The sequence below is a fragment of the Branchiostoma lanceolatum genome, chromosome 5 (genome assembly GCF_035083965.1).
Source record: "Branchiostoma lanceolatum isolate klBraLanc5 chromosome 5, klBraLanc5.hap2, whole genome shotgun sequence".
Taxonomy (NCBI): Eukaryota; Metazoa; Chordata; class Leptocardii; order Amphioxiformes; family Branchiostomatidae; genus Branchiostoma; species Branchiostoma lanceolatum.
Window position 1 is genome coordinate 3,163,421 of NC_089726.1, and position 27,976 is coordinate 3,191,396.

The 27,976-nt window shown below is 40.0% G+C and overlaps 1 protein-coding gene and 1 long non-coding RNA gene across 5 annotated transcripts; one reads left to right on the forward strand and one right to left on the reverse strand.

Annotated features, from left to right (window-relative positions):
- Positions 1-268: 268 nt before the first annotated feature.
- Positions 269-26,205, reverse strand: LOC136434439 (long-chain-fatty-acid--CoA ligase 6-like). Of its 4 annotated transcripts, none has more exons than XM_066427235.1 (23): positions 25,998-26,205; positions 23,233-23,398; positions 19,889-20,003; positions 19,158-19,225; positions 18,173-18,268; positions 17,528-17,627; positions 16,920-17,104; positions 16,322-16,354; positions 16,089-16,140; positions 15,164-15,237; positions 14,386-14,463; positions 11,896-12,030; positions 10,642-10,724; positions 10,387-10,441; positions 9,743-9,838; positions 9,032-9,104; positions 8,296-8,384; positions 7,662-7,778; positions 7,076-7,129; positions 6,755-6,844; positions 6,413-6,514; positions 5,982-6,053; positions 269-1,495 (listed from the first exon to the last, which is right to left on the reverse strand). In XM_066427235.1, exons 2-23 carry the CDS (start codon positions 23,305-23,307, stop codon positions 1,358-1,360), a joined length of 1,980 nt encoding a protein of 659 aa, XP_066283332.1. In that variant the 5' UTR covers positions 23,308-23,398; positions 25,998-26,205; the 3' UTR covers positions 269-1,357. The 4 variants fall into 4 exon arrangements, with proteins under 4 accessions (XP_066283332.1, XP_066283331.1, XP_066283334.1 ...); XM_066427234.1 differs by having other exon boundaries at positions 23,233-23,466; XM_066427237.1 differs by having other exon boundaries at positions 25,985-26,205.
- On the forward strand, positions 1,716-4,315 carry LOC136434440 (uncharacterized). The gene is made up of 2 exons (XR_010755747.1): positions 1,716-1,876; positions 4,180-4,315. It is a non-coding gene; the product is annotated as an uncharacterized lncRNA (long non-coding RNA).
- Positions 26,206-27,976: the final 1,771 nt, after the last annotated feature.

The window sequence follows — 27,976 nt, forward strand, 5'->3', positions numbered from 1 at the left end:
CTTTGATCTGTTTGATCTGCATGGTAACTGGTATTCTGTGCCATAGACTCTAAGGATTACCACCTCCGAGGTCCAGGTAGAGTTTTCTGGTCTATGTCTCAAAGTTTGTGATGTTTGATTTGTGATTGTCTTATTCTTACTATGTTCTATAGTGGATTATCTTTCACCACAAGCATGATGTTAAGATGAACCATTGACAAATCTTAAAGGCAAATCATAACTTTATTAGATAAAGAAGAAGAGAAAAAATAAAATGTCAAAACACATCTTCCAAACTGCTAACTGTTTATTCCAAAATATTAAGTCCAGAAGGACTTGCGAACACTCACAAAGCAAGTCACTCAAGTTATAATTAGCAAATGTACAGTCCTGTGTTTTACAACCGATACATACCACTCCAGTTCCATTTATCAAACTTATAAATATGTACAGAAGTATGAAGTTCTTCCCTTTATCACCCAGCGTTGCTGTTATCATTAATATTTATCACACTCTACTAATACCCAGAAATAGTCACCCTGAAATCAAACCTTTCACGCACAGTATGTGACATCAAAAGTTTTGAATCTTATTCTAGAAAACCTGAGATTTTCTCCAATGTAGGAATCGGTGACCGCCAAAACCCTGAAATTGTCATGATCAGACGATGATGAAAACCCTGATCAATACAAGTGTGACAGTGCACCGTGAGAGCTGAATGCACCTAACTTATGACTATGAAGCATTTGGAAGATGTATGTACAATATCTACCAACAGATTCTAGCGCAGACTAGCGGTTGTGTGAAAAACCAGTATCATATTTTCAACACAGTAGTCAGTAGTGTGTAAATGTATGCTAAGGTATATATAGGCCACAACGGTGATTTGCTTCTCTTCAAAGTTCAAACTCTGTAATGAATTAATCTCCAAATCTAGTTTGAGAGAAATCAATTTGTAGTACTGCTATCTACAGTTTAGGCTAATGTGCATAGGATTGATACTGTCGATACTCAAGTGCACAAAGTCCATTTGGGTTTGCTAGTCTCTTTTTTCGCTTTTCGGCTGACTCAAATGTCTCAAATGGAGTTCTAATAGATCACATGTTGGACATGCTTGTGTCAGCACCACTACAGTAAAGAAATCGTAGAAGACGAAAAGGAACCGTATCTTCCTTATCATATTAATTATCCAAAATTTCAGTAACATCAATATTAAAATGAGAAAATAAGATTCTTAGGTAAACCTTGTCATTGTACAGTTACATTACAGTAGATGTGGGAAAGACTACATTACTTAAATGTTACTGAAACGCTACTACTTACTTAGTAGCTACCGAGTACTAGTGCTGTATAGTATTACGTCATATGGTAAACGTCTTTAAGGCACCAGGGCATAGATTTCTTCCAGCTCCTTGGCGAAGTACTTCCTGGCCTGTGGTCGTTTGAGTTTGAAGGTCGGGGTCAGGAGGTCATCGTCAGAACTGAACAGCCTGGGGTGAAGATGGATCTGCTTCACCTGGGAACGAGATGGGGGTCAGAGGTCAGTTGACGTGACGTCAAGGTACGGACACCATAGTTTCAACTTATTCATACATTACTTGCAAGATATATTTGGTTTGAGTTCTTTATAAATTTCACTGAAGTAACGAACTCCATAGTTTCAAATTCATTCATTCTTGGATGACATGATTTGTATGTTAGGATTTGTGATGTTGTTAGTTGTTAGAACCGTGACCCTGTACATAGAGATAAGCATTACACGGGAGTGGTCACGAGAGCACGACGGGATACATAGGCTTGACGCACCAAAATGGCGGCGGTCGGATTTTGAGCCAATGACGTGATGCAGAACCCCGGGGACTGTGCGTTTATTCAGCAGTGTGCAGATTCATGGAAGGTGCGTATGGGCAGGGGATATATTGGTGTTCCACTTGACATGACAGATGTTCTTCGTCAAGTGCCTGCTGTTCTTCTTCCGTGTTTTCTATCTGCAGATACTACATATTTTGCCCTTTGGAGGTGTTAAACAGAGTCCTAAATGATTACGATATTACATAGCTACATTTGAATTGAACCCTCTGTCACACCTACATAGACCCTACTTACACAGAAAATTTGAAGTCAATCAGCCAAGCCGATCTTGAGAAATTGACCTGACAAGTTTACATTGTGTCCACCAGCCCCCCTCCCCCCTTGGCTCAAGTGTTATCATTTCAACATCTCCCAGGAATGTGATCAACTAATGTCAATCTTACCAAACTAGCATAGATGATTAGTACCTATATCCCTCCAACTTATGATGGAATATGAAGTCCATCCATACTTTTGATTATGAAATATTCACTGGGAAAGTTGACCTTTGTTTGACCTGTCATATTCTTTATACCCACCCCTATTCAAAAAATAGACGGAAATAGAAAAACATGTCTGATTTCACAAAAAATAGTAAGATTCATTAGTAGATATAACACGCCAACTTATATGGGACTATGAAGTCAATCCGTGATTTTGATTATGAAATATACACTTTGGAAGTTGACCTACTTTTGAGGTGTTGTGTTGTTCACACCTAGCCCCATTCAAAAAATAGACGGAAATAGAAAAACTGGTCTGATTTCTTAAAAAGTAGTAAGAATCATCAGTAGGTATATCCCTTCAACTTATCTAGGAATGTCAAGTCGATCCATCGTTTGGATGAAGAAATATACAGTTTTGAAGTTGACCTTTGTTTGACCTCTATAGTTGTTGACACCCACCCCTATTCAAAAAATAGACGGATATAGAAAAACATGTCTGATTTTCAAAAAAGTAGTAAGAATCATTAGTACGTATATCCCTTCAACTTATCTAGGAATGTCAAGTCGATCCATCCTTTGGATGAAGAAATATACACTTTGGAAGTTGACCTACTTTTGAGGTGTTGTGTTGTTCACACCTAGCCACATTAAAAAAATAGACGGAAATAGAAAAACATGTCTTATTTCTGAAAAATCTCTTTGAATCATTAGAACGTATATCCCTCCAACATATGTAGGGATATGAAGTCAATCTATACTTTTGATGATGAAATATACAGTTTTGAAGTTGACATTGGTTTCACCTCTGAAGTTGTTGACACCCACTCATATTAAAGAAATAGACGGAAATAGGAAAACATGTCTGATGTTTGAAGAAGTAGTAGGAATCATTAGTATGTATATTCCTCCAACTTATGTAGGAATGTCAAGTCAATCCATGCTTTGGATTGGAAAATAAAGACTTTGAAAGTACATGTCAATATGGTTGGCTATATAAATTATATTATCATATATGTGGTAACTTCAATATCCCCTAGGCAAGTATTCAATTGCTTGATTTTCCCAAAACAATATAAGTTATTAGTATTTCTTATCATATATGGGATAATCAAGAAGCAAATACTAGAGATGCATTTGATCAAGAGATATAGACTGCTGTAAATATGTATGTAAGTTGGTCAGCCATATTGATAAACAGATTCACAAGTGTGTCTGTTTCAATATACCCCAACAGGAAATAATATGCAATTTGTATGATTTCCCCAAAAGTATTATACACGTAGGTCATTAGTATTTGTATCTTCACTACAATCGGGACTTTCAAAAACTCAATGTTGTCTTTCATGATGAAATATAGACTTATTATGCCATATTTACTGTGTGTAGCACACTAGTATTGACTTTAGTGTAGAAGCTATGCTTGTTAGCTGCTTACCCTTTGCTATAAGCGAGCAAAGATTTTCAACCAGTGAAGTAAATATTGCAGATGACATGCTGATTTTATTACAGCTGTCTGCATATGATCCACTTTCAAATTGTCATCTGAAAACTGCCAAGCAATTATCCTGCCCCCTCACACATGACAAATTTAAGTGGTTTAAGGTGACTATTAGTATTGGATGCAAAGTATTCAAAGGTCATGTGTTAAAGTGAGTGCTTGCTATGATTGGACAGCAATGATTTGCTTTGTTTTGTTTTGTTTTTTCTGAGGAAAAGGTTTAGATTATCATCATCATCTTCAATGATCATGTTCTGGTAGTTTCTTGGTTTGAATAAAATTGACCAATATACTAGTACCCACACCAATATATCACATCAAATTTCTTTGTCGAAGTAAGGAGAAAGATCATTAATGCTAATTGTCCATAAGCTTTGTAATGTGAAATATATTCTTCTTTTTCAGATGGTGTCTGCTGTGGAAGCAACTTGAACTCAAGACTTCTTAGCTCTTCTCAAGTTGTGGGATATGATGATGTACCCTCTTTACAAAGGAGTTGAATGCTACAATAGTAATACAACATAAACATATTGATAATTCATTTTGTGATTTTGACAATATTATTTCTAACGTTAAGATGTAAAGTTGTCCCATGTACAATGTATCTATATGAAAACATATGTATACTAGTACTGTAAATGGGTAATGTTTGCAGTGGTTTTATGTTCATGTTTTTCACATTGACCTCTTCAACGCCGACTTCAAACCACATAGAATATTCACCATTTTATAGTAAAACCCTGTATGGCAGTTTCAACCGGGAACTTAAAATCAAAGCGAACATTTCTCCCAACAGTGGAATTAAATCCCCGCAAATATTTCCCCTTTTACAGTTGTGCATATAAAAAAGACCTTTTGTGACTGTTACATTTAGAACTTTGTGGGGTTTCTGTAGTTGACTAGTTGCTGATATGTTTAACTTCAATGGAAAACAATGACTTATAACCATTGAAAAAAACTTGTAACTACTATAAAGCAGTTGCCGAGTGTAATTAAAAGTTATCTGTTTGAAAATCATTGATATTTTCAGTTTGTTAATTTTGTCTATGACATGCCCCAGCCCAAGTTTTATCTATGGCATCAAGAATTCAAAGTATAAGCATTTACCTGTAATAGAATGCTGTTTCAGTAAGTATACATGGAGTAATATATGAATTATGTGCCAATTTTACAACATGAATAGGATATATGATATCAGCCAATGTAGATAAGTTTTCTACAGAGCTGTAGGTACTTTTTCATGATATTGCTGGAGTGTTTTGTCTGAATTTGTGCCAACCATGTGCAGTAAGAAACGGCTAGCTTATGGCAATACTATCAGGTGTTTTTCCTATTATAGATTAACAAACACAGAAGTCTGTATCTGTATTGCATCTAATTATGCCCCGACTATGGTGAGGCAACAGGAACAACAATGGTTTAAAGATTTGTTAATACATGTACAATAATTATGATGAACACATGTAGTGTTATTACACATACATGTCTATAATGTCACTAATAAAAGAATCCAATAAGATATCATGACAATTTGGCCTGTAGTGCTGTTGTTTTGGTCTCTTGACTTGTATTTTTGTACATTTTGTTTTACATGAAGGGAAAGAGGATCAAACATGAGAGATGTTAAGGTTCAACAAAAAGTTACATTGTAACTGAAACTTTGTGAAACTGTATAGCAAATTCAAGATGTTAATTAATTTCTTTATTATTAGAATTAGCAGTGAAGGTGGTCTTAATTTCAGCAAAGGTTTACCATACAGACAAACATCATTTCTCACCCTTATTTTGCTAATTTTGGAGCAGACCTTAGAAAAAACTTCTGCACTTTGAATTGAATTTTGTTATGGAAAAGTCCTTTGAAGTAAGATCTATTATTTTGTAGTAGAGAAGGTTCATGGATTAATTTCTAAAGCATGAAAGCTCTCAAACCTATAGTTTATCATTCTGTTTTAATGTAAGATCATTTCTATTTACCAAAAGGGGCTATTCAATAACGTCCAAAGTAGTATCCACCCAGTAGTAACGCACAAGACTTCGGATTCCGACATCAAGTGTCATTTTCCGCTACCGAAAGGCTCCCCGATTTGAATTTACCGCGCACACCACTTCCGGGTACCCGCCATCCATTGCGAAACCCCTGCGCGGAGCCTCGTTTCCGCGCAGGCTTTGGATTCCATGGCCTGCCCTGTATAAACCCTGTTTCGTACCTGTTCAAACGACTTGAGTCCCCCTTCCTTCGCCATGCGGTTGAGATCCGCCATGATGGCATCTTTGATATCCTGCGTGGCAGACAAAGGCATGTCAGGCACGATTGCAAGCCTAAAACTTTGACAAGTCTGTGATACAACAGTAACCATATCATCTATATTGTAGCTCCAACCAAAATTGAAACGGCACATGTTGACCTGGCGTACATGTATGTTATATGGAACCCGATATCAGCAATGATGTCTGTGCTGACCCTTGCATTGCAATTTTGTTGCAATTTTGATAAATGAATAAAAAAAAGTAAAGGATACTCCATGAGAACGTAAAAAGATGACATGAAGGAGGAAGACACAAGAAAGTGTGGCAGATATCGGGAATGCCCATCTTTTCTATACAGCATCTGGTTACACACTCGGACTTCAATTCTTACCGCATTAGCACAGAGAGTGTCCATGTCTCCCTCGATGCCTTGGTTCTTGGCCCAGCCGGGTAGTACATCCGGGTCAGGGACAACGATGGCCACCAGGCTTGACTGGCAGACAAACGGGTAAACAACAATTGTCACGTCGCAGGTTAAAGTACTCAAAAGACGACACTGAGAACTAGTATATGTATAAGCTGTAGCCCAGTTCTTAGGCTGACAAGAATCATTTGCGCTGAGGATCCTCAAAAGGCAGCAAACTACACTTTTACAAGAGCGTCATTGAGATATGGGATGTTAATACTTAAGGTGACTTTTCAGAAAGAATCTGTCCATAGAAGTGAAACACACCTTGATGCTGACGCCGTGCACAAAGACTTGCGCCACCAGCGGACTTCTGACGTACACGTTTTCAACCTTCTCCGGTGCGATGTATTCTCCCTGGGAAGGAACCGTTTGAAACGACCGTTAACAATGAAGAGCATAAAACCTCTCTGTAATATCTCAAGAAGGTTGTATATAAAGGAACTTCCCTGTTATATCTGAAAGAGGTTCAGTGAAGGACAACCTAAAATTTTATTTGTAATTATCTCAGGGAATTTCTATGGCAAGGTCAACCACGGAATTTACCCGTACCATCTCAACGACTGATGTTAAGGGTCTGCCATTTACCTGTGCAAGTTTGAAGATGTCCTTCTTTCTGTCAATGATTCGCAGTTGTCCGCACTGGAATCAAAACAAAAGGTATTATAGATGTTTTTCTCCGATTAAGGATAAGCCTCCTTGCCAGCCCGAATCCCGAACTTATGCCACTTACCTAGAATGTTTGGCTTTGGCTGGTTGCTCAGCTCTATGTGTTAAAGGCAACCAAACCAATATTTTGGCCCAAAAATGGAAATAAAATAAATGCTGAAATATTTATGGTAGTGACATTTACCAACACTGTTTAGCACATTAACGTAATAACTTCATACTCTGAGCTTTTTCAAATCGCGCAAAAACGTGCAATACGATGATTCGCTTAGTTTGGCGAGCCTACAAAAACCCTGGCGACGATTTTTATTGAGTTCTCACATCACAACGACGTCGACGTCGTATTTTTGCATCATGGACGTTGCATTGTGATAGTGCTGTTTGAACTAATCGTTTGTAGACATGACTGAATAAATTGACTTCAAAAATCTAATTTTCGAGCCTTAATATTGCTTGGGTTTCTTTTAACAAAATCAAACAAGAAAGAAGCAGTAGTGTTGCTCACCGGCAGCCAGGCCCCGATGTCTCCCGTGTGCAGCCACCCGTCGGAGTCGATCGCCTCCGCCGTCTTCTCGGGGTTCTTCAGGTAACCTTGAAACACGTTCGGGCCCTTGAAGCAAACCTGAGACGTTTGAAAAATGAGACAAAGCCGATTTGAGTGGTGGGATTGTAGTTTACTTACTTTTACTTTGGTCGAGCTCCCGCGGATTGTAGTTCTCACTTTATATTTAAAGCTAACTTCAGTTCAAGGAAGTCAAACTGAAAACTACTTTTTATCTTTACTTTTGAACAGACAGGGACAATACGGCAATGAATCCAGGATTTTATAACTATTTGAAAGACCAAAATCAGAGAACGTTTTGGGTCGTGTGGCGTAACGGCAGGGTGTTCGACTCAGAGCCAAGAGGTCCCGAGTTCGAATCCCCCTGACGCCACCGATGTTGTACCCATGGGAAAGGCACTTTACACGACTTTCCTCACTTCGCCCAGGTGTATAAAAATAAAAATAGGTATATTGTTCTCTGTACGTGACACTGTTCAAATAAGTTATAAAAAACTTGAGTGCAGTGCCACGTCGTCCTTGTCTGTCAAAAACCGAAGTAAAAAAAAACAAGAGAACGTTTGAAAGTAAAGCCCACCTCTCCTTTGTGCTGCTTGGCGTAGTAGTCCATCTCCGGCACGTCCACCAGCTTGATCTTGGTGCACTGGATCGGCGCGCCCACGTGACCTGGGCGGACAAACGTAAGGTTATTCAAACAAAGACATAACGTAGTCATCTAGAGTAACGATACGCCCCAATATGCGACTCTTACTTCCTTTGTTATGGTTAAAGGCAGGGTGTTTGTATTAACATTTGAAGAATATGTTATTGCACGTTCGATAGAAACTGATGATAACGAATCATGCTCTTTATGAGCAAGATTGCAATGTGTCTGCATTGACGGGGGTCGATATAGGCTTTGTCAGGTCAAGTCACGTGTCCGTAAGTCAAATAGTCCCCCGATGAATACTGCAGCTACGACCGAAAGTCCCGTTTTCTTAAAACTTACTGTTGTTTCTCCATAAATCATGTCAAGGCTATATTGAAGTATTACCTGTCGAGCACGTCGTCATAACGTAAGCGTTTAAGGTCGTGTTCGCGTATTTAAGGTTAATATCTCGTATATGGATTCATTTAGTTCTCTCCAAAGACATATTCAATTCTATTCATGGTGCCCCAACGACCCAAAAAGAGGTCAAGGGATGAGGTGCGGTGAAAGACTGTTACTCCGATGCAACGTTGGCCAAAGAGAACAAAAGAGATTCGGCAGTTATAATAGGTTTAGATAGCAGACTGATTACCTTATGCGCATTGCGTTCTGCCGCCGTGCTTACCTGTGGTGTAGTCGCCTATCATAGTGGTCGTTGCGGCTGCGGCGCACTCTGTCTGGCCGTACCCCTCCAAAACCTGGTCACGTGGGCAACGGGAGGTGACGTCATGAGAACAACATTCATCAAGGTCTCTTTTCTTATATTGTTGTCGGTGTGTTTCCGCGTACAACTAATAAATCATTCTTCTTAAGTTTTCCCTTTGTAACAGTTACATGTATTTATTTACCTATTTATGCACTAGCTCACAAGTAGCTCAAACGCATTTGCTGTTGTGAAGAACCATACATTTTCAAAGGACCAACTGATTCGAAGCACTAGTATGTCCTTAGCACTACGTATGTAAATGTATGCTAAGGTATATGTAGGCCACTACGGTGATTTGCTTTTCTTTAAACTCTGGTATGAATTTATCTCCAAATCTAGTTTGAGAGAAATCAATTTGTAGTTCTGCTATTTACAGTTTAGGTTAATTTGCATAGGATAAATACAGTTGATACTCTAAGTGCACAAGGTCCATTTGGGGTTGCTAGTGTCTTTTCTCATTTCAGTTGGCTCCAAAAACTGTCACAAGTAGAGTCCTAAAAGATCACATGTTGGACATGCTTGTGTCAGCACCACTCCACTTTGTATGTCCTTAGCATTACAAAAAAATAAGTCAAAGCTTGACAACATATACGAGAAATGTGTTCAGGGTATATAATGACAGTGTCTTACCGTGCATCCGAACAGGCACCTCGCGAACGTGAGGACCTCCTCCGACAGTGGCGCGGCACCAACCGCCACAAACCGCACATTCCCACCAGTTCGGGCCTGGGACGTACAAAAAGGTAAAAAAAATGGTAAAGCAGTCATCCTCAATTGAAGTGAAGCATAATGCTTTTTTCAAGTAGCTAGTGGTAGTGCAATGCGGCTTCGCCACGGCTTACGTTTTTTGGCCAAGCACACCGGGTCACCCCTTCTCTTCTCGATAAGTGTGTTGAGTTCTTTTACGTGCGGAGGTTTGACGCCCTAAAGGTCCCTTATACACGGGGCCGCCGTCTTTACGTCCCCATCCGATAAGACGATGCGCATCTTTTACAGTCATGTCCAGTATCTATCTATCTATCTATCTATCTATCTATCTATCTATCTATCTATCTATCTATCTATCTATCTATCTATCTATCTATCTATGTATCTATCTATCTATCTATCTATCTATCTATCTATCTATCTATGTATCTATCTATCTATGTATCTATCTATCTATCTATCCCAACCTACGTGAGAACAAAGCATTGGACAAACAATCCTCAACACAAAGCAACAACAAGTAGATCTTCTGCAATAATATTCTACAAGTAGATCATTTAACTCACCCTGGCTCTGCGGAAGATAAGCGTGTCCCAGATTGTGTCGTTCCTACAGATGCCTCTGTAGAAAATAGACGGATACATATTACAGAACATATTACGTGTGGCCAACAACAATCAAAGAAAAAGACAACGTATTATGTATATATTGGAATATAATATAAGCATCTACAATGTATAAATTTCCCTGAATAAGGTTAACGCTCTAATTCCGACTTTAAGCCGGTGTATTACGCCTAATGGCGGATAAAGATCACTTACTTTGCCAGCATCTCTTTCTTTGCGTTGAGGGCTTTGTGCAGCATTTTAGTCTTGAAAGCGCTTCCCTGGACCAATGTCCACGCCTGCCAAAACATGATCATCAACCGTTAGACGTCTATCTTAACCTCTGTACTGAGGTTTTGCTTCCTTTACGTCCGTATGTGTGTTTGCTCTCCTTTACGTAGTATCTCAGAAAGGGCTAGACAGTGGAAGTCACTTCAAGACAGAAGAAAAATATCCAGGCTTTCCATGATGTACAAAATGACTAATAAACTTGTGGACGTACCGACTGATAATCATCTAATACCAGCCCAGAAAAGGACAAGAAATAGTCATACCTTTAAGTACCAGAGTAATAAACCAAGGATTGATGTGTTCAAAAATTCGTATTTCCTGAGAACCATTGTAGAATGGAACTTATTGTCATCAGATGCTGTAGGAACACCTTCACTAAATAGCTTCAAAGAACGATTGCAGTCAGATGTGCAAAAATTAGGTGTGACAGGCCGTACAGTGTAATATAACCAGCTACTGCCGCGCCGCGTGCCTGCTAAACTGGTCTGTTACGTCGAAGGGCGGTTATACCGGCTATACAGATACAGTGTAATATAATTTGAATACAGTCGAGTTTAAGGACCACGAAGGCTGGTTTCCACTTGTCAGGCACTCCGGAGACACTGACAGTAAGTTAGGCCAAATATCTCAGAAAGGGCTAGGTCATTTCCTCTCTTCAACTTCTTTTTATATGTATGATGTTTGTCTGTTGCCTTATGGGAAAATGGATTAGACAGCTGAAGCAGCGAGAAATTCACAATAATGAATAAGAAAGAAATCCACAAAAAAAGCCAAGAATACTTCACGGGGTCATTTCTTGTAAGATAGGAAAAATAACTAACTAGCTAGATATCAAGTATCCAAACTGGTAAACAAAGCCCTACCTAGGATATGGGAGATTCTTTATACACAACCAGGTATTGATTTCACCTGCTAACGTTTCTATGTCTATCAGACACCTTCTTCAGAGCTTCTGACTGGAGTACTGCTTCTCATCGCTATATGTAGCCGATGTAGGTGGCGCTTTTGCGGTGAGAACACTGTCCCAAATATGGCTACGTTTGTATCCCCCCTCGTCTCGGTTCATCACCGGTGTTGTCCTCCTTATCCAGACCACCTCCTTAATCCACCGGGTGCGTCTGTTATCCATATCCTATTTTCTACCAACCTGATGAAATTATTTTCGAAAGCCCCACCTACCCTATCGTACATCCTGTTGAGTAGCCTGGGCACGGTGATGAAGAAGGTGGGTTTGAGCGTCATCATGTCGTCAGGCAGCAGCTTAATGTCTCCTTGGAAGAAGCCGATCTTCGCGCCCACGGAGAAGAGCAGAGTCTGAGGAAAACAACGAGATTTTCAATATTTTGTTTTTACTTCTCTTTTTGACAGACAAGGACGGCGTGGCAGTGCACTCTTTCAAACTTATTTCAACAGTGCCACTGACATAGGACAATATACCGATTTTTACACCTGGGTGGAGTGAGGAAAGTCGAGTAAAGTGCCATTCCCAAGGGCACAACATCGGTGGCGTCAGAGGGATTCGAACCCGGGACCGCTTGGTTCTGGGCCGAACAACTTTTTTTTTTTTTTTTTTTTTTTTTTTACAAAGCTTTATTCAAAATACTCGAAATACAATACATACAAAAAATACAGATTTAACAGTTCACAGTTCACAAATTGGACAGTACATGCTTGCATGTTCTATTGTTTCTGTTGTTTACCAGATTGAAAAGTAAATTGACTTCTGATTTAAAAATGCTGAATATGTCTATTGGTATGTACTTGTCACTGTTTCTGTTATTACACCAGTTTCTAAATATGACTTTCTTTGCAATGCATATAAGTAAATTGATTGTTACATATATTTCAGATGTGTTATAGGGGTGGTTTGTTTTATATCCCAGTACAATTTCTATCAGGCTTACTTCTATAGTACACTTAAAACATTTATATATCACATTACAAAAGTTTTTCCAGAATGTTGTGAGACATTTACACGTTAAGAAAAGATGCTTGTAATCCTCAACACAGTTACATATATTACATTTGCTCGACATATTTTTCCAAACATACAAAAGTTTTCCACAAGGTAGTATTTCGTGTAGTATTTTATAATTGGTTTGTGACATATGTGTTCCCAATGTGGGATTTATCTGGTTCTGCCATATGTTTTTCCAGTTGAACTTACACTCAAAAAACATTTCCCATTTCTTTTCCACATGTGGTGACATAAATTTTTGTTGAACAACATTTTGATATAAATCATAGATTTTAATAGTGTCTACAGTTTTCACCTTTTTCGCAGAAAGCACATACAAAGTGGGTAATGCTTCACTTTTCTTACTGGATACATTACAAGTCCCACATTTCCACTGTCTAGGTATAGCTTGTTTTAAAGTCAGGAGCTCACAAGCCCAGTTTCGCTTTATTTTCAACTTCTGAAAACAGGTCTTATCTGCTAGAAGTTTACCATTATGCAGTATGTCTTTTATATATATAAAACCAGATTTAATCCAATGGGGGTAAAACAAGGGTTTACCTTTTGATAATACATGTCTATTCCCCCAGATAACCTGGTTTTGAATGTTCTCTGTTGTATGTGGCTTTGTACAAACAGCATTTGCATTTTGCCAAGCAGCAATGATCTGTTTGTAAAAGATAGGTAACTCACTCAAGTGCTTTTCTTCAATCCAATTCATTTCAAAAACTAGATTCACACTTCCCATTACTGCTGAGAGAAAGTGAGAAGGTATATGTCTCCAAGAGCCACTACCATTACATATTCCTTTGGCCCATGAGGCAAGTAGGGCATCCTTTACACTGTATATATCCAGCATTCGAAGCCCACCTTGGTCGTAATTTCCAACCAATGTTTTTCTTTTTATTTTATCCCCTTTTCCACTCCTGCCTTTACATCACACGACCTGCCTTTACATCACACGACCTCACATTTTTCATTATTGTCACAGACTGTTGAAATGAAGCAGGTGCATGAAACTATGTAACGCGAGATATGTTCTCGACCATTTCCTGTCAATTAGAAATATGCATTTAATGTGTGAAAATGTTTTAGTTTGAATTGTTTGACGTCACAAAAATGCAACATAGTCATCACATTCGTTATTTGCGATATCCTTTAGTATTTTGACCACATGTTAAAGGAAAGCTTAAAAAAAAAAAAATCCTACTTCAAGTTGTTTCACATAAGTCCGTCATGATAGTTCTTGGATTTTCCACCTTTTGCAACTTATGCCATGCTGACGTCTTCTCACCTGATAAGTATGGTACACTGAACACTGACGTCATATGATTCAATCATCATGTGAAAATTCTAGAACACTGACATCATATAATTCAATTATCAAGTGAGAAGGCGTCAGCACGGCATAAGTTGCAAACGGTGGAAAATCCAAAAAGTATGACGGACTTATGTGAAACAACTTGAAACAAGAGGCTCTTGAGCTAGTGCGGAAACACAAACAGACAGACAAACAAACACACATAGAGACACACCCAAAACTATATCTCCATTTGTCATGGAGATAATAAGAACTTGACTTTGGAAAATACTAAGCATAGCATAGTAGGATTTTCCCTGTTTTGTGTAGCTTTCCTTTAAGATCGCAGTATGTTAAGATGTCAGCAGTGTCGATAAGAAAAGGCTCAAATTTTATCTGTCGTTGTACCTACCAGGGCTTGTCTTTCGAACATGTGCGCCAGGGGGAGGTAGGAGATGTGGATGTCGTCTTTGTTGAAGCTCACGTAGCGCTGGAGGTAGAGAAAAATTTCATCATTGGAATAAATGATTGCACATAGACATTTTTACTTTACTGTGGTCTAGCTCCCGCTGGACTAAATGTATTCTTTACTTAAATGTCATCTATCTATGAAAGATGCACATAAATAAATGCTTGTTTAAAACTTGTTTGTACATAGACATTTTTACTTTACTGTGGTCTACCTCCCGCTCCAATAAATGTATTCTGTACTTAAAATGTTATCCAGCTATGAAAAATACACATAAGATATAAGTGAGAAATATGTATCCTTTATTTATGTTTAATATCTATTTGTATATAAGAGTGAAGACAGTCCGTGAATAATTTCAGTAGGTTGGAGAATATGTTTCCTTTACAAATACACATGAGATAAGTGCGAAATATGTATCCTTTATTTATGTTTAATATCTATTTGTATATCAGAGTGAGGACAGTCCGTGAATAATTTCAGTAGGTTGGAGAAAACCTGAAAAGCAAAGTTCTTTTATTCCCAACCAGGTCTTTACATGAGCCAACGTTTCGATGACTGTTCAGTATTGTTGCTAAGATGAAGATGACAGACAGTCATCGAAACGCCGGCTCATGTAAATGCTTGGTTGTGAATAAAAGAACTTTGCTATTCAGTGAGGACAGTGTTGGATCTGGTCCGTTATCTGTGAGACGGTGACGAGTGGAAGCTAGATGCTCACGTGACAGGCGTGTAAAATCCCACCGTTACAGGCGATCAGGTTACTGTGGGTCAGCAACGCGCCTTTGGGAGTTCCTGGAAATAAAGAAAACAATTCGAACAGTAAACAATCAGTCAACAGACGGTATGTATGTAATAGATAGAGCGCAGGAACTGCCTAACTTTGTGGTTTTAGTACTGCTCTTAGGAGTTTCGCCCGAGAGATGCCAACAAACTCACGAGGTGTTTCTGAAATTGTTGGTGTTTGAATTGAATAAACAGGTACATTGACAAGACTGCCCTGCTGTAATCCTATTGATTTCCTTCTGAAAGTTGGGCGTCTCTGTGTCAGTCTGATTGACAGGTCACTTAGTACACCCCTGGCACTTGGGGGGGGGGGCTACTATGTGGATTTAGTCAAAAGAAATCCCTGCTCCTGATTGGCTGAGGAAAGACGGCCGGGTTCTAACAACAATTTCACCCCATGTAAACTGATGAGGTTCAATGAATTCCAATGTGGCTTGTAGACAAAATGGTGCACAGGACAGAAGCAAACCTTAACAAGTATTTTTTCTATCTTTTTTAAAAATCTTATTTCGCACAGGTAAAAAGAAAATAATACATACATATAACTAATCGAAATACATGGTGCTGGGGAAAGTAGAGATCAATCTGATCTATAAGATTCCTTCCCCATTTTTCTTAAACCAGATGATTTACAATAATGAATTAAAGTGTAGAAACAAAATAGTAATTTAATGATTTAAGTATTTAATGATATAGTGCCCGTATCTAGGATTATGTGACTAACAATATATGACCCATGCTTCTTGGTGTAGACCTAAAGGATATTCTTATCAAGATGTATGTTTTTTTACATGATTTTTTTTACATGATTTTTTACATGTATGTTTTTTTACATGATTTTCTTGTAAAGCCATACACACCTGTGGTTCCACTGGTGTAGCAGATTGTAGCCAGGTCGTCCGGTTTGGGTGGCTGAAAGTCGAGAAAATAGACGCACGGAAGTGTTACTATAGTATTTATCAACCGATTTCAGCGCAAGACGTATTGTAGGAATATCAAAGACGCATATAGAAAGTTCGGTAGATACGTTACTAGAAGAATCTATCATAAAAATACAAAATCAGACACTGGTAAGAATGTAAAAATGACATACCACTTTATCCTGCGGGTTGTTCACTCCCATCGTCTGTAAGATGGAAAACATTGACATCAAACCATTATACATGTAATAAATGGCCATGTAAACTAGTTATCATCTCCATGAAAATGGTTACGCTCAATATTCATATCTAAGTGTTTTTAAGTGTCTTCAAATAGGCTCATTGGAAAGATCTCATGGCCTGGAGTTGTCATCTGAATGCCGCTTTCGTACTATAACTCATCATCATAGCTTGTCGTTTATCTCTATCCAGTTCAGTGCGACTTCAACTAACTATAACGTACTATAACTAACAAGCGAGGAGAAAATAAATTTATCTAATGATAGTTAGTTTTAGTTTGTATCTGTCAACTGCATTCGTTCAACATGTTTTTCTACTGTTGTTACCTGTACTTGGCCCAGTGTGGCAAAGATGTGCAATAAAGGTCTTCATTCATTGTTTATATCGTGCTTTGTTCTGGAGAGGCATGAGTGTTAAAAGATATCCTTGTGATTGATATTTTGTGAAACTAATTTGAGACCCTGAACTGAAACGCTACCAAAAACATGGCCTTCTCGTGGAAGATAATCAAAGAAGAAGACCGAGACCTACCTCGACGTCCTGGAACGACAGAATCTCGACGCCCAGCTCCTGCGCCTGCGTGAGTGTCTCCTGATCCGTGATTGGCTGCATGACGATGATGCGCTCCAGGATGTTGTCCGCCGCCGCGCCGCCCGCGTAACTCAGCAGCTTCGTCACCTTGTCGGGGACGTCGCACACAACCGTGTGGAGCTCGGCTAGATAGGACAAGAAAACGACGCTGGGTTTACCAAAGAAATGGAATTGACTCTTGCGAAGCGAAAAAGGCATCACTACTTTCACATCATTTTTCAATTCACCCAAACTTGAATGACAGAGCGAACCGACAGTTGTATGGCCCTAGTCGGGAACGTCACCCACTACCGTGTGGAGCTCGGCTAGATACATGTTAGCACCATCGGCAGTTTCACTCTTTAACAAAGGACAAAGTTTGCTGGCCCAAAAAAGTGGAATGCACCCCTTGCGAAGCAAAAGAGGGGTCCCTAAAAAGTCACACATAATTTTTAATTCACCCAACCTGTATTTGAATAAAAGAGAAAGCCAACGCTTGCAGGCCCCTAGCTTGCCCATTCAGTTGCATTTCTCCGACAAGAAGTTAAGACAAAACTGTGCGCGCGTACCTTGGTTGATGATGTGTTGGACGGCCTCAGCCCCCAGAGTGTCGTACAGCGGGACAACCACGATAGAGAACATGTTACAGCCCTGTTCCGCGATAACCCACTGTAAGGAAACAACAACAATGAATGACTGAATGAACAAATGATCAAGTGAAGGAATTGATGAATGAAAGAGTGAATGAATCAATGAATGAATCAATAAATGAACGAATCAATGAACGAAACTTTTATTGTACACATATAGTACAGGTCACAACAAAATAATAGTTTAGAGATACATGTGTACATTGTCAACTGACTACTAGGATTAGAATGTGCATGAAAAAGTTAATTCGATTTCTCGCTTCTTTGTTATGGTAAAATGTAAGGGTAGATATGTCTCATAATATAAGGTTTGTCTACAATGCGACTTATAAATTTGAGGCATTTGGTTGACACATTTTCTCTGACAAATATTTGTTGTATGTCGTTATGATGACGGCAATGAAAAGTCCAGCTCTGTATAGATGTAAGTATCTATCATATCTATACTTCACTGATCTACGAGCCAGGTGGGCATTCCAAAAAATCCATATGACCATCTCATTCAAAATAGTCACCTGCCAAACAGACAAACAAAGGAACAAGAAAACAAATAAACAAGCTCACCTCCGGCCTGTTCTGAGAGAATATCCCCAGGCTGCAGCCAGGCTTCAGCTCCTTGTGGATCAGACCCGAACCGAAGTTACACGACCGCGTGTGCACCTGCAGGTGGGAGAGAGATTGGACAATGTTTTATTTTATTTTTTTAATAGACTATAGCAATGGCGGGAGAGAAGGGTACGGTTTGCAGGACACAGCTACAGAAACAAAGAAGAACTTGCAAGCGAAATCCTGCTCTGGGCACCAACCCATGGGCACTCCTGTGTCGGACGACCCCGACGGACCTACATAGACCAACTTGCAGGGGATGTAGGGTTGAGGTCTGGAGATCTAGACCAACTAATGGCAGACCGTGACGCCTGGAGGGAGAGAGCAGCCTTAGACCGGGCAAGCTGTCCGATATGATGATGATGATAATAGCAATGGCCCTGCACAGGTCAAATACAAGCTCAATATCTGGGTAACCAAAGGAGCTTCAATTATCTCCTGTCCAATACATACTGTACCGACTTCATTTGTAACCCATAGTCATTTTGTAGCCTGAGTGACATCCTGTTTCAGTTCCAGGCTCTGAAGGTAGGAACTGGAACAGGATGACACTCGTGGTAGTCATTGTGATACTTTCAAAGAGACGTGGTAAAGAATCAGAATGGAATTAACATTTGGTTACCCAGGCCGGCATAATATTGAATCCAGATTTAAAATGGAACAAGAAGAACGTTGTCGTTCACATACAGGCCAGAAAGGCAACGGACGCTAACAGTTTTAAAACGTGTATGTACAAATATGGCACAGATTTTTGCGGCAGGGACTGCGATTCTCGTATAGGGCTGTTTAGCTATAGCCAATGCTGTAGGGCTGTTGTGAATTAGGATTTTACCATGGTCAATGCTGACCGACGGAGGCCATATATATATACACACTTATGTATTTGCATATTGATATATTTGTATATTTGAAATATCTTGAAAGAAGAAGGTGTACAACTCACCTCATGGTAAGTCAACCATTCGTATGGAGCCAACACCGCTGGTCTAAATCCCAGGCATGGCTCGTTCTCTGGGTACGAGAGGGGGGGGGGGGGGGGGAAGTTCAGTGATCAGTAGTCAGGTCAGTAATGAATTCATATCAGCCATCAATATCGTACATACACATCCATATGATGTGATATTTTGCGACACTTTATGCACTATTGTAGGCATTTCTGATAAAAGTTTAACGATACTACAAATTTCTCTCGATTCAAGTCTATACTTCCATTCTATAAAGATTTCAATCTTGTTTGATATATATATATATATATATATATATATATATATATATATATATATATATATATATGTAGGTATGCAACGTTCAACGTTACACTGTATATATGCAATTTTAACTGCTAAAATATATTTGTTCTATAACGCAATTCTAACGCGTTGTAATGCCGTGACATCAATTAAGCCTATTTACTGCCACTGTTGGGCACCTTGTTTTTTGCTCAAGTAAACCATTGATATATATATACACAATGGTGTATACAGAATTTGTTTCTTCATTTTTTTTATACATGACAGCAAATCATAAGCCTGTTTCCGGGTTTCTTAACTGTCAGATAGACGAAGGTGAAGTATCAATGGTGACGTTTGTAACTAATCTCCTAGCAGATGTTGGGAAGTACCATCGTGACGTTTTCTAGCTGCAATGCAAGACTAATATTCAGGTTGTACTTACTGGATATCCCTACGCCCCTCATGAAGGCCTGGTGAAGCGTCCTGACGTCATCAAAATAGTGCCCTGTCAGCCGCCCATCCTGGTTGTGACAGGACATCCTGGCGTAGTCATCTCCCTAAGGGGGAGGGAAAATAGTTCGGTTCTTTTCATTCAACTGTCAAGCCTTCTTGAGTAGAAGGCTTCAAATAAGCAATCGCCTCCTGCCTGATACTCAGTTAACATATACGAATAAGATAAAAACTGTCAAAATAATCAATTTTCTCTAAATTTGGAGGTTATGCTAAGATGTACTTACCATCTGAAGTATAATCGGAATTATATCTTATGTGAGACATTGTGCAGTATTACGGTGAATCGCTAGAAGGCGCACGCATCCAAAGCAAATAATTTTATTTATCATTAATGTCTTCAGTTCTATTCATTCAACTGTCAAAATGATCTTTCCTTTTAAGACCCTCACTCCACTAGACAGAGATTGCGCTGCGACTTCGCTGCGACCCAAATTGGATTTGTGTAACCCTTGACTTCATAGTTTTGTTTCTTACATCTTCCCGATGTTGGCCTTAAGGCTATTAGTTGAGAGCATCGCCTTGTTCATTCTTCTAGGTCTTGGAAGACCCCCTCCTCCTTAAGTCTATGCAGTCTTGTTTCTTGTATGATATCCTTCCACCTTTTCCTGGGGATGTCTATAGAGTGCGTTTGCGCCTTGGTTTGTATACAAATGCTATCTTTGTAATTCTTCCATTTTCAGTTCTCAAAATATGTCCTTGCCACCTTTCTTTTAACAAAAGATAAAAGTACTAATACCTGTTGACCACAATGTATCGTGTGAACAAAATGTAGCTAAGATTGATTTATCACTGGCAATTTACATTTCTAAACAATACCACGCTTTACTGGAAGTTACCACCAGTCGCAAATCCCACAAGAAGATGATGATAGCACTTGTCAGCCATTTGTTATCACATGAACACAAGCTTACCGCGTTTGAAAGTGTCTTTAAAATGCTTTTAAAGCTTGCTAAGTAGGGCGTGACCTCAAGTTATATGTCACTGAAAACCCACCCAGTCTGCTTTCTTTGTTATTTAAAAGCCCCGTCACAAGCCGTTTTATGTCCACGATTTAGATTTGATTCTATCAGAGTCTCGTGTTGGCTTTTCTTCCGTAGCTTACAATCGTTGACTTCTATTGTCCCAGAAAGCGCGTTGTTTACTGAGAAGATGCTCCTATTTATCGCATCTTTGATTGAAGCCATCTTATCTTTCACTTTACGTTGTTGAGCTGCCACCGGAACCCATATTAGTGCTGCTGTCATGTCTTATCTCTTCATCTGGTGAATCCTTTTGTTAAAACTGGGTCGGCCTATTGTCCTGACGCGACCACCTGAAAACGGCTAAAACTATTGCTAGACCTGCTCCTAAACTTAACGATTTAACGTAAACTGATTCGAATCGAAGGCGTCAAAATACGAGGCTGTTTTTTTCTTCCTTTCACCAGACCCAAATCTACCGCGAAATTGCAGCCCAAAAGTATTTCAAGTGTGGTGTGAATATAGATTGCAGACAAATCCTTTAAGACGACATTTCTGGCATTTTTGCTGCCACGGGGTTTACCGATTTTTCTGCTTGGTGTGTTTTGAAGACCCGGATCCTGTTGGCATAGCCAGCAGGTGGCTAACGTACCCAAAACACACCACAGATTCAAACGATAAAATACTGAACGCGAAGGTGTTCTAGAAATGTCCTGACAAAACATGCACGGTGAGGAAAGAGTATTCTGCCCATCGCTGTCACGCTATCCACAAGCCCCTCATTCCACTCGACGGCGATCGCACTGCGTCCTCGCTGCGACCTAAATTGGATGCGGGTAAAGCCCCTGTCACACCTGTGCGTATATACAAGTCCGCATGAGTTCCGTATTAACATGTTTTTGGTTTAGGTTAAGGTTGCAGCCGAACAAGTGATTTCTTAGTTTCGATCACTAGGCTGCACAACGGTGGGTCAAAGTAGAAAACAACTTTTTCCCCGCAAACCTTACTGAAACAAAAAAATGTTAGTGCGCAACCCTTGCCTTCATTATTTGAATATTGAAATTTGAAAGTATAACTGAAAAGACGCAAAGCGTAAAAGTTTGATTTTTATGTTTGAAAATCGTTTGAGGGATCTGTCAAATTGTAGGTCGCCGTCCTGGTGGAAAGGGGGTAAAACATACACATTGCATTGCATGGAATGTTTACATGCAGCCTTTCCAGTGGCACTTGGCGTTACAATGGTGCATTTAACACTGAGAAGGTTATAATCAAGGTAAGAATCAAAGCGCAGGCCACTGCCACAGGCAACACGTTATTTACACCAAACAAAAGTTTTTCAAACGTGAACATAGCATCTATGGAAACGAGTTTAGCCCACAAATACTAGCTTTAAAACCTGCGAGTCCTTCTTTAGTTGTGTAAATCCAAACAGAGTATCTACTTGCATGTGACAGTTGTACTGTTGACTGTTGAGTTGTAACATCAAACACGGGTGTGTTATGTGCCACAATAGAGCTTGAACTTTTCCGATCAGGAATGTCGTCACCATAACAAAGAATATGGCACCTTCAAGGTTGGCGGTAGTGTATCGCTTTGTTAGTTTGTTTGCTTAGTCATTGTAATGCAGTGTAGTATAGAATTGTGATGCATACAAGGGGGCAGGTACCGACGTTTTCCTGACTATTAGTCAAGTGTTAGGCAAACGGTGGTTACAGATTCGAATCCCCCAAAGCCTTATACGTCTATGAAAGATAGGGAAGAACTTGAGTTTGAATATTTGTTTACGTCATGGTATTCCGGGCGTGTACCTGTCACCACACTTATCATATTGTTTTTGTATACTTGTTTGGGTAGACGAAGTCATTGTGATATGTTTATGGGCAGATACCGATCCGACGTTTTCCCTGAAGTTTAGTCACAAGTTGTCACAAGTTCGAAGCCCCAAAGCTTTCGATCTAAGTCTACCAAGATACAAAACCACTCTTGTTTGTATCCTTGTTTACAGAAATGCAGCACCATGGCAGACGTAGCCATTGTCATATATATATGGGCAGGTACCAATGTTATCCTCGACGTTTGGTCAAGTATACGTAACATATTACATTTTCAAATATCCCAAAGCTTTCGATCAAAGTCTACCAAGGATACAGAAGCACTTGTGTTTGTATCTTTGTTTACAGAAATCTAGCGCCATGGCATTCTGGGCGTGAACCTGTCACCACACCTGTTGGCACGTTCGTTGTCTTAGCGACGACTTAAAACACCGACTTACGTAAGAGACGACAGCAGTCAAGGAGTTCTAAAGACGTCTTACCTTGACGTCGATGCTCTGCCTCGCTAGCCTGGTGGCAGGAGTCGTGTCCTTCCCCTTGGTTCCCCCGGCTCCCATGTTGTCGCTGTTGCTCCGTCTTATGGCGTCTTCTCAAAACCAGCCTGACCCCTCTCGTCACGGTTCCTTTGTACAGGCGGCCTGCTATTGGCTGGAGGAGAAAGGAATCTCGGTTCGGTGACCCCCTCAGGTGTTCGATACCTGCAGATCTTGTTTCACCTGCGGCAGAGATTCTTCGAGTAAACGATCAAGTAGTTTTCTACACCTACAAAAAAAATACGTATTGAAAGTGAAGAAATTTGAAAGATCTGTTTCTCAGGTCGTCATTTCCAAACATTGCTATCTAAAGGTGTTGCTAAAATACCTTCTTAAGTATGGATCTTAAGAGTAATCGTCCCGCTTTTGAAGGTTTGTTTACTTTGTTGTAACCTAATAAGCCGACCGGTCACAAAATAATACAGTGCACATGGGAAGCTTTGGCATGGCATGGGAGGGGACAACAGTCGCGTAGGTAGATATGTTTGGAAGTCTGGGATACTAAAAAATAAGACATGAAGTATATTTTAATGGAGTCTCGTGCTCTTGATTGGTCAGATAACGGCATACCGCGATACTAAAAGTCTTACACAATGTACGTAAGGTATGAGAGTGTTGTCAGACTAATATACACACGTATTGTATTCCCTATATACACGTACTATATTCTATGTGAAAATGTGACCCACCAACAAAGTAAACTGTCACATAAGAAAGAAGTCGGAAGACTGGAAAGTCGACATGGACTACGAATGCCTAGCATTCTTGCTATTCAGCCCTGAAACAAATCACCTTACTGCGACCAATTAACCTGGGATTACAATAGAGGAAGACAATTAACGGATAACACATCCCGTTCCTACAAGAGATGGAAGCAATTATGGCACAACAATTCTATTCAAGTGGTTTAGAACAAAAATAGAAGTGTAGGGATATCGCAAAATACCATTCCAGTAGGCGGCGATCGTGTTGCGACCTCGCTGCGACCTATAAATTGGATTTGTGTAACCATTGACTACATGAATATACTATCATGCAAAATGTATGACTGAAAAGACAACAAAACACATGAATGGTAAATCTATGAAATTTGCTAAGCGCTCTTTTGCATCGCGGTCGCCCTTCTAGTGGATTGGGTGTGTTAGACCTATGAACTCCATTTATTTTTCCAAGGCCTCCAGCATTTGTGTTTAAACGAAAAGTCTTTTCACATTCAAATCCCCCTGGGAAGTTATTTTGTGTAGTAGATTATAATTAAACAACGGATAGATACATACATGTAATCTCCAAGCAGATGCATGGATTTTTTGGACAGATTTTCACTTGTTTCGAATGGGAAGTTCTTTTTTGTGGTAGATTAAGTAAACAACGGATATAGATACATAGGCTATTGAACGCCTGGCCTTAGACATAACATAACAGTGCTTGGCGTGCAAATGTGTTGGTTACAGTATCTAAGCAATTACTTCAGGTAGATTTCCTGCTTATTCTAAAGGAACGAAGGGACTAGGTGGGTATTTGGTCATTCAATCGATCGTGTCTTAGTAATGATCCAGAATTATGTACTTAAGCAAACGAATTAGTGCAATAAGCCATGACATATATAAACATACAATTCTTGTCTATTAGAAATATATCTGTTAACAATTTGTTTTCACTTGTACTCTGGAGGTGTTGGCCTTGTAAAGGATGCAGTGACTCTGTTGCCGACACAAATAGAGAGTTCGGTTTAGGACGTAATTCAAACCTTAAATGCCTCGAGACCAAAGCTACCGCCCTGCTTGACCTTGAAAGGGAATTTCTTAAAATGACTGATTGCTGATTTAAGGAGAGTTAAGGAGGCCCCTAAAGGGTTCTTGGGATCCCTTTTCACATTCTTGAGATGTCTGAGGAGACAGAAGTGCTTGGAGTAAAAGCACCCGCCTGGTAGCGTCTTGTTATGGGTTGTATCTCCACTACAATCTATGTAAATAATACGTTGACGTGTGGCACAGATGGTCTAAGAATACAGTTTTAGTGTGTGATAGGTATTTTAGATAGCCATAATTCGCATGAGATTTAAGGATTTTGCTTTGTTTGGACACATTAGATATTCGTCTTTGTCTGCAATGTTTACGTTCCACAAAGGTTGCCCCTATTCAATTCCTACGAACTCTAAGAACGTTGCGTGCTTCTCTTTCGCTCATGCTGCACATTTGATCGATACTCTATACCGGATATTGTCAGACTGTCGCTATACACCTTTGTAAATGTGCAGGTGTGGACAAGAATGTGGGCGCTAAGAAGGCTTTTCCCAAAGTACAGATAACGACTTGGGCCCCATTCTTGCATAGGAATTTTAACTATATTGCCCCTAGGCGATGTGGGCGAGTCCTGGTCCTAAACTATTTTGGTTGGGGAGGGGCGTACATATAGTAGTAGTCTAGAGGACGCATGGAGAATGGATGAAATCTGCGAAATAGCGGCATGCAACTCTGGGCCAGTTTCAAGGCGATAAACGAAACGTTATTGGTATATACATATGCATGTGCCTTATAATGCGGTAGCGACCCCCATATAGCACCACCGGCTCTCTTGCTGCTGAAGTTGGTGACCCCAAATGACCCTGGACATTTCAGGTCCATACACAATTTGGCACGATTACGTTTGCAGTTTACTCAAGCATATCACCTTAGTGTTCAGACACAAGAAATAGATATACCTTGAAGTCTTACCTTGAGTCTTCCTAGTCTGTTTGTCTGTCGACAGGGCCAGTGTCTTCTCTTTAAACGATCACAACAATATGGCGACCGTCTTGTCCGACGCTGTCCTCGATCAAGAGTGAGTAATGCCGGTGCGAGCTGCTTACTGAGGTGACGTCACCGTTCCGAACAATAACCAGGTATGACAGGTATGCTGTTGTTCTTCCGGTTGGGCGGGGCAGTCGCGTCGAAATGGCGGGCTCGGAGAGGGATTCAAAGCGCGGCTTACTAGTAGGGTGGCGTTTCTTTCGTCTGAATTTAGGTCTGTCACAATTATGACGGCTATATGTCGTCAGGGAAGTAACATACCGTCATGTAGACTACTAGTACGTACTGTGGGAAGACAACTCTATTAAGAGAGGAACATTACCTGTAATCACCGTGTTGTGCACACACACACATGAGTACTGTGTTTATGATGAGCAAACACTAGCATACAAGAGTTAACAGCGCCTGTTAAACTGTCCATTCTGAATTAGCGCTCGAAGGAGTAATAGGGGCGGGGATTCTGTATTTTGAAAGACGTTGCTTTAAGCAAGCATCGACTGGAAGACTTAAACCCAACTCTAAGACATGTACCTTGTTTTCAATGAGCCAGCGACTATACCATATAGAGCGACATGTAAGCAGAGTTTATACAGATCCAAAACATCAAAGGAAAGGGGTAAGAAAATCTATGACCTGTCACCGCAATACAGTACTATTGTAGGGGCGTCCTCACAGGATAGTTAAAAACAATACTTGCAGCTAGATGCGCAAAGGTTAGGTGTGACAGGTCGCTAAATGTGATCAAGGACATTATATAGAAAGGTCTATATAATGCCCTTGGTGTGATATAACCAGCTGCTGCCGCGCCGCGTGCCTCAAGCTGGTGTGTTACACAAAAGAGTGGTTACACCAAGGACCTTGGTTACACTAGCTATACAAGATAGTTTTAACAACACTCGCAGCTAGAGGAATGTGCAAAGGTTCGGTGTGACAGGTCGTTCAGTGTAATATATCCATTTGTCACGGCGTGCCTCCGAATTTTGTGTGTTACGCTGAAGGTATATAGATACAGAAGCTGGTGTGTTACGCCAAAGGGAGGTTATGCCGGATATACAGAAACAGATACAGAAGCTGGTATGTAACATAAAAGGGTGGTACACAAGCTATACAGAATATAGAAACGTAATACAAATATCATGATATATTACGAAGGTCATGCACGTCTCTCAAGGGTAAACTGAAGCATGATTCATACACGCCAAGACAAAACGCCTTTTAAAACGCCCAAATCTGACAGATGAATGTGGCTCAACATTCCCTTTGAGAGGTTATATCAATATCATGGTTTACCACAGTGCGAATCCATGAATCATCTACGAGGCTTTATGTAGCCTCGTAGATGTAGCCTCGCTTTATGTAGCCTAGCGCGAATGCATGGATCAAACCAGTCTCTACCAGAGACGCCGGTTTTAAGGAGAATATTTGCCAGGGTTTTACTTGCAGGCTCCGTTTAGGATTGCAGATTGGACCCTCTCTCCGTAGCCGACTCTATTAATGGCCAATTTCTACTCAGAGTTTCCCAGCGATCCACGGGGCCTTGTAAAGGCTAGAATCAAACCGAAGGGTGCATGTATTTGTGAAGGTGATACTTGTTAAGGATCTAGGTGATCCTGTTTCGTCTAATAACAAAGTTCTTTATTCACAACCAAAGACCGGATGATTCTGTGACCGTCTGTCGCTGTATAAGGACAATAATGACAGGTCCCTTTTTCCAAATTTTTATTCGAACATACATAAGTACATAACATACGAGGTAACACCGCACATTTACAATTCCACACATATACACAGTAGCTACATATTGTTGTAGGGGTCATTCCCAGTGGCTTTTTTTGGCTAGGGTGTGCTCCCTAGTTACATATATCTGCAGGGGTTATTCCCAGTGGCCTTTTGTATCCCCTCTC

Bases quoted from the DNA above. Each gene is read 5' to 3' on its own strand.
- LOC136434439 (XM_066427235.1), bottom strand. From the start codon at position 23,307: ATGGGAGCCGGGGGAACCAAGGGGAAGGACACGACTCCTGCCACCAGG. The intron at 18,269-19,157 runs GTGAGTTGTACA...TCCCACCTGCAG, and splicing joins AATGGTTGACTTACCATGAG to GTGCACACGCGGTCGTGTAA. The intron at 14,464-15,163 runs GTGAGCATCTAG...CTCTACCTCCAG, and splicing joins GGATTTTACACGCCTGTCAC to CGCTACGTGAGCTTCAACAA.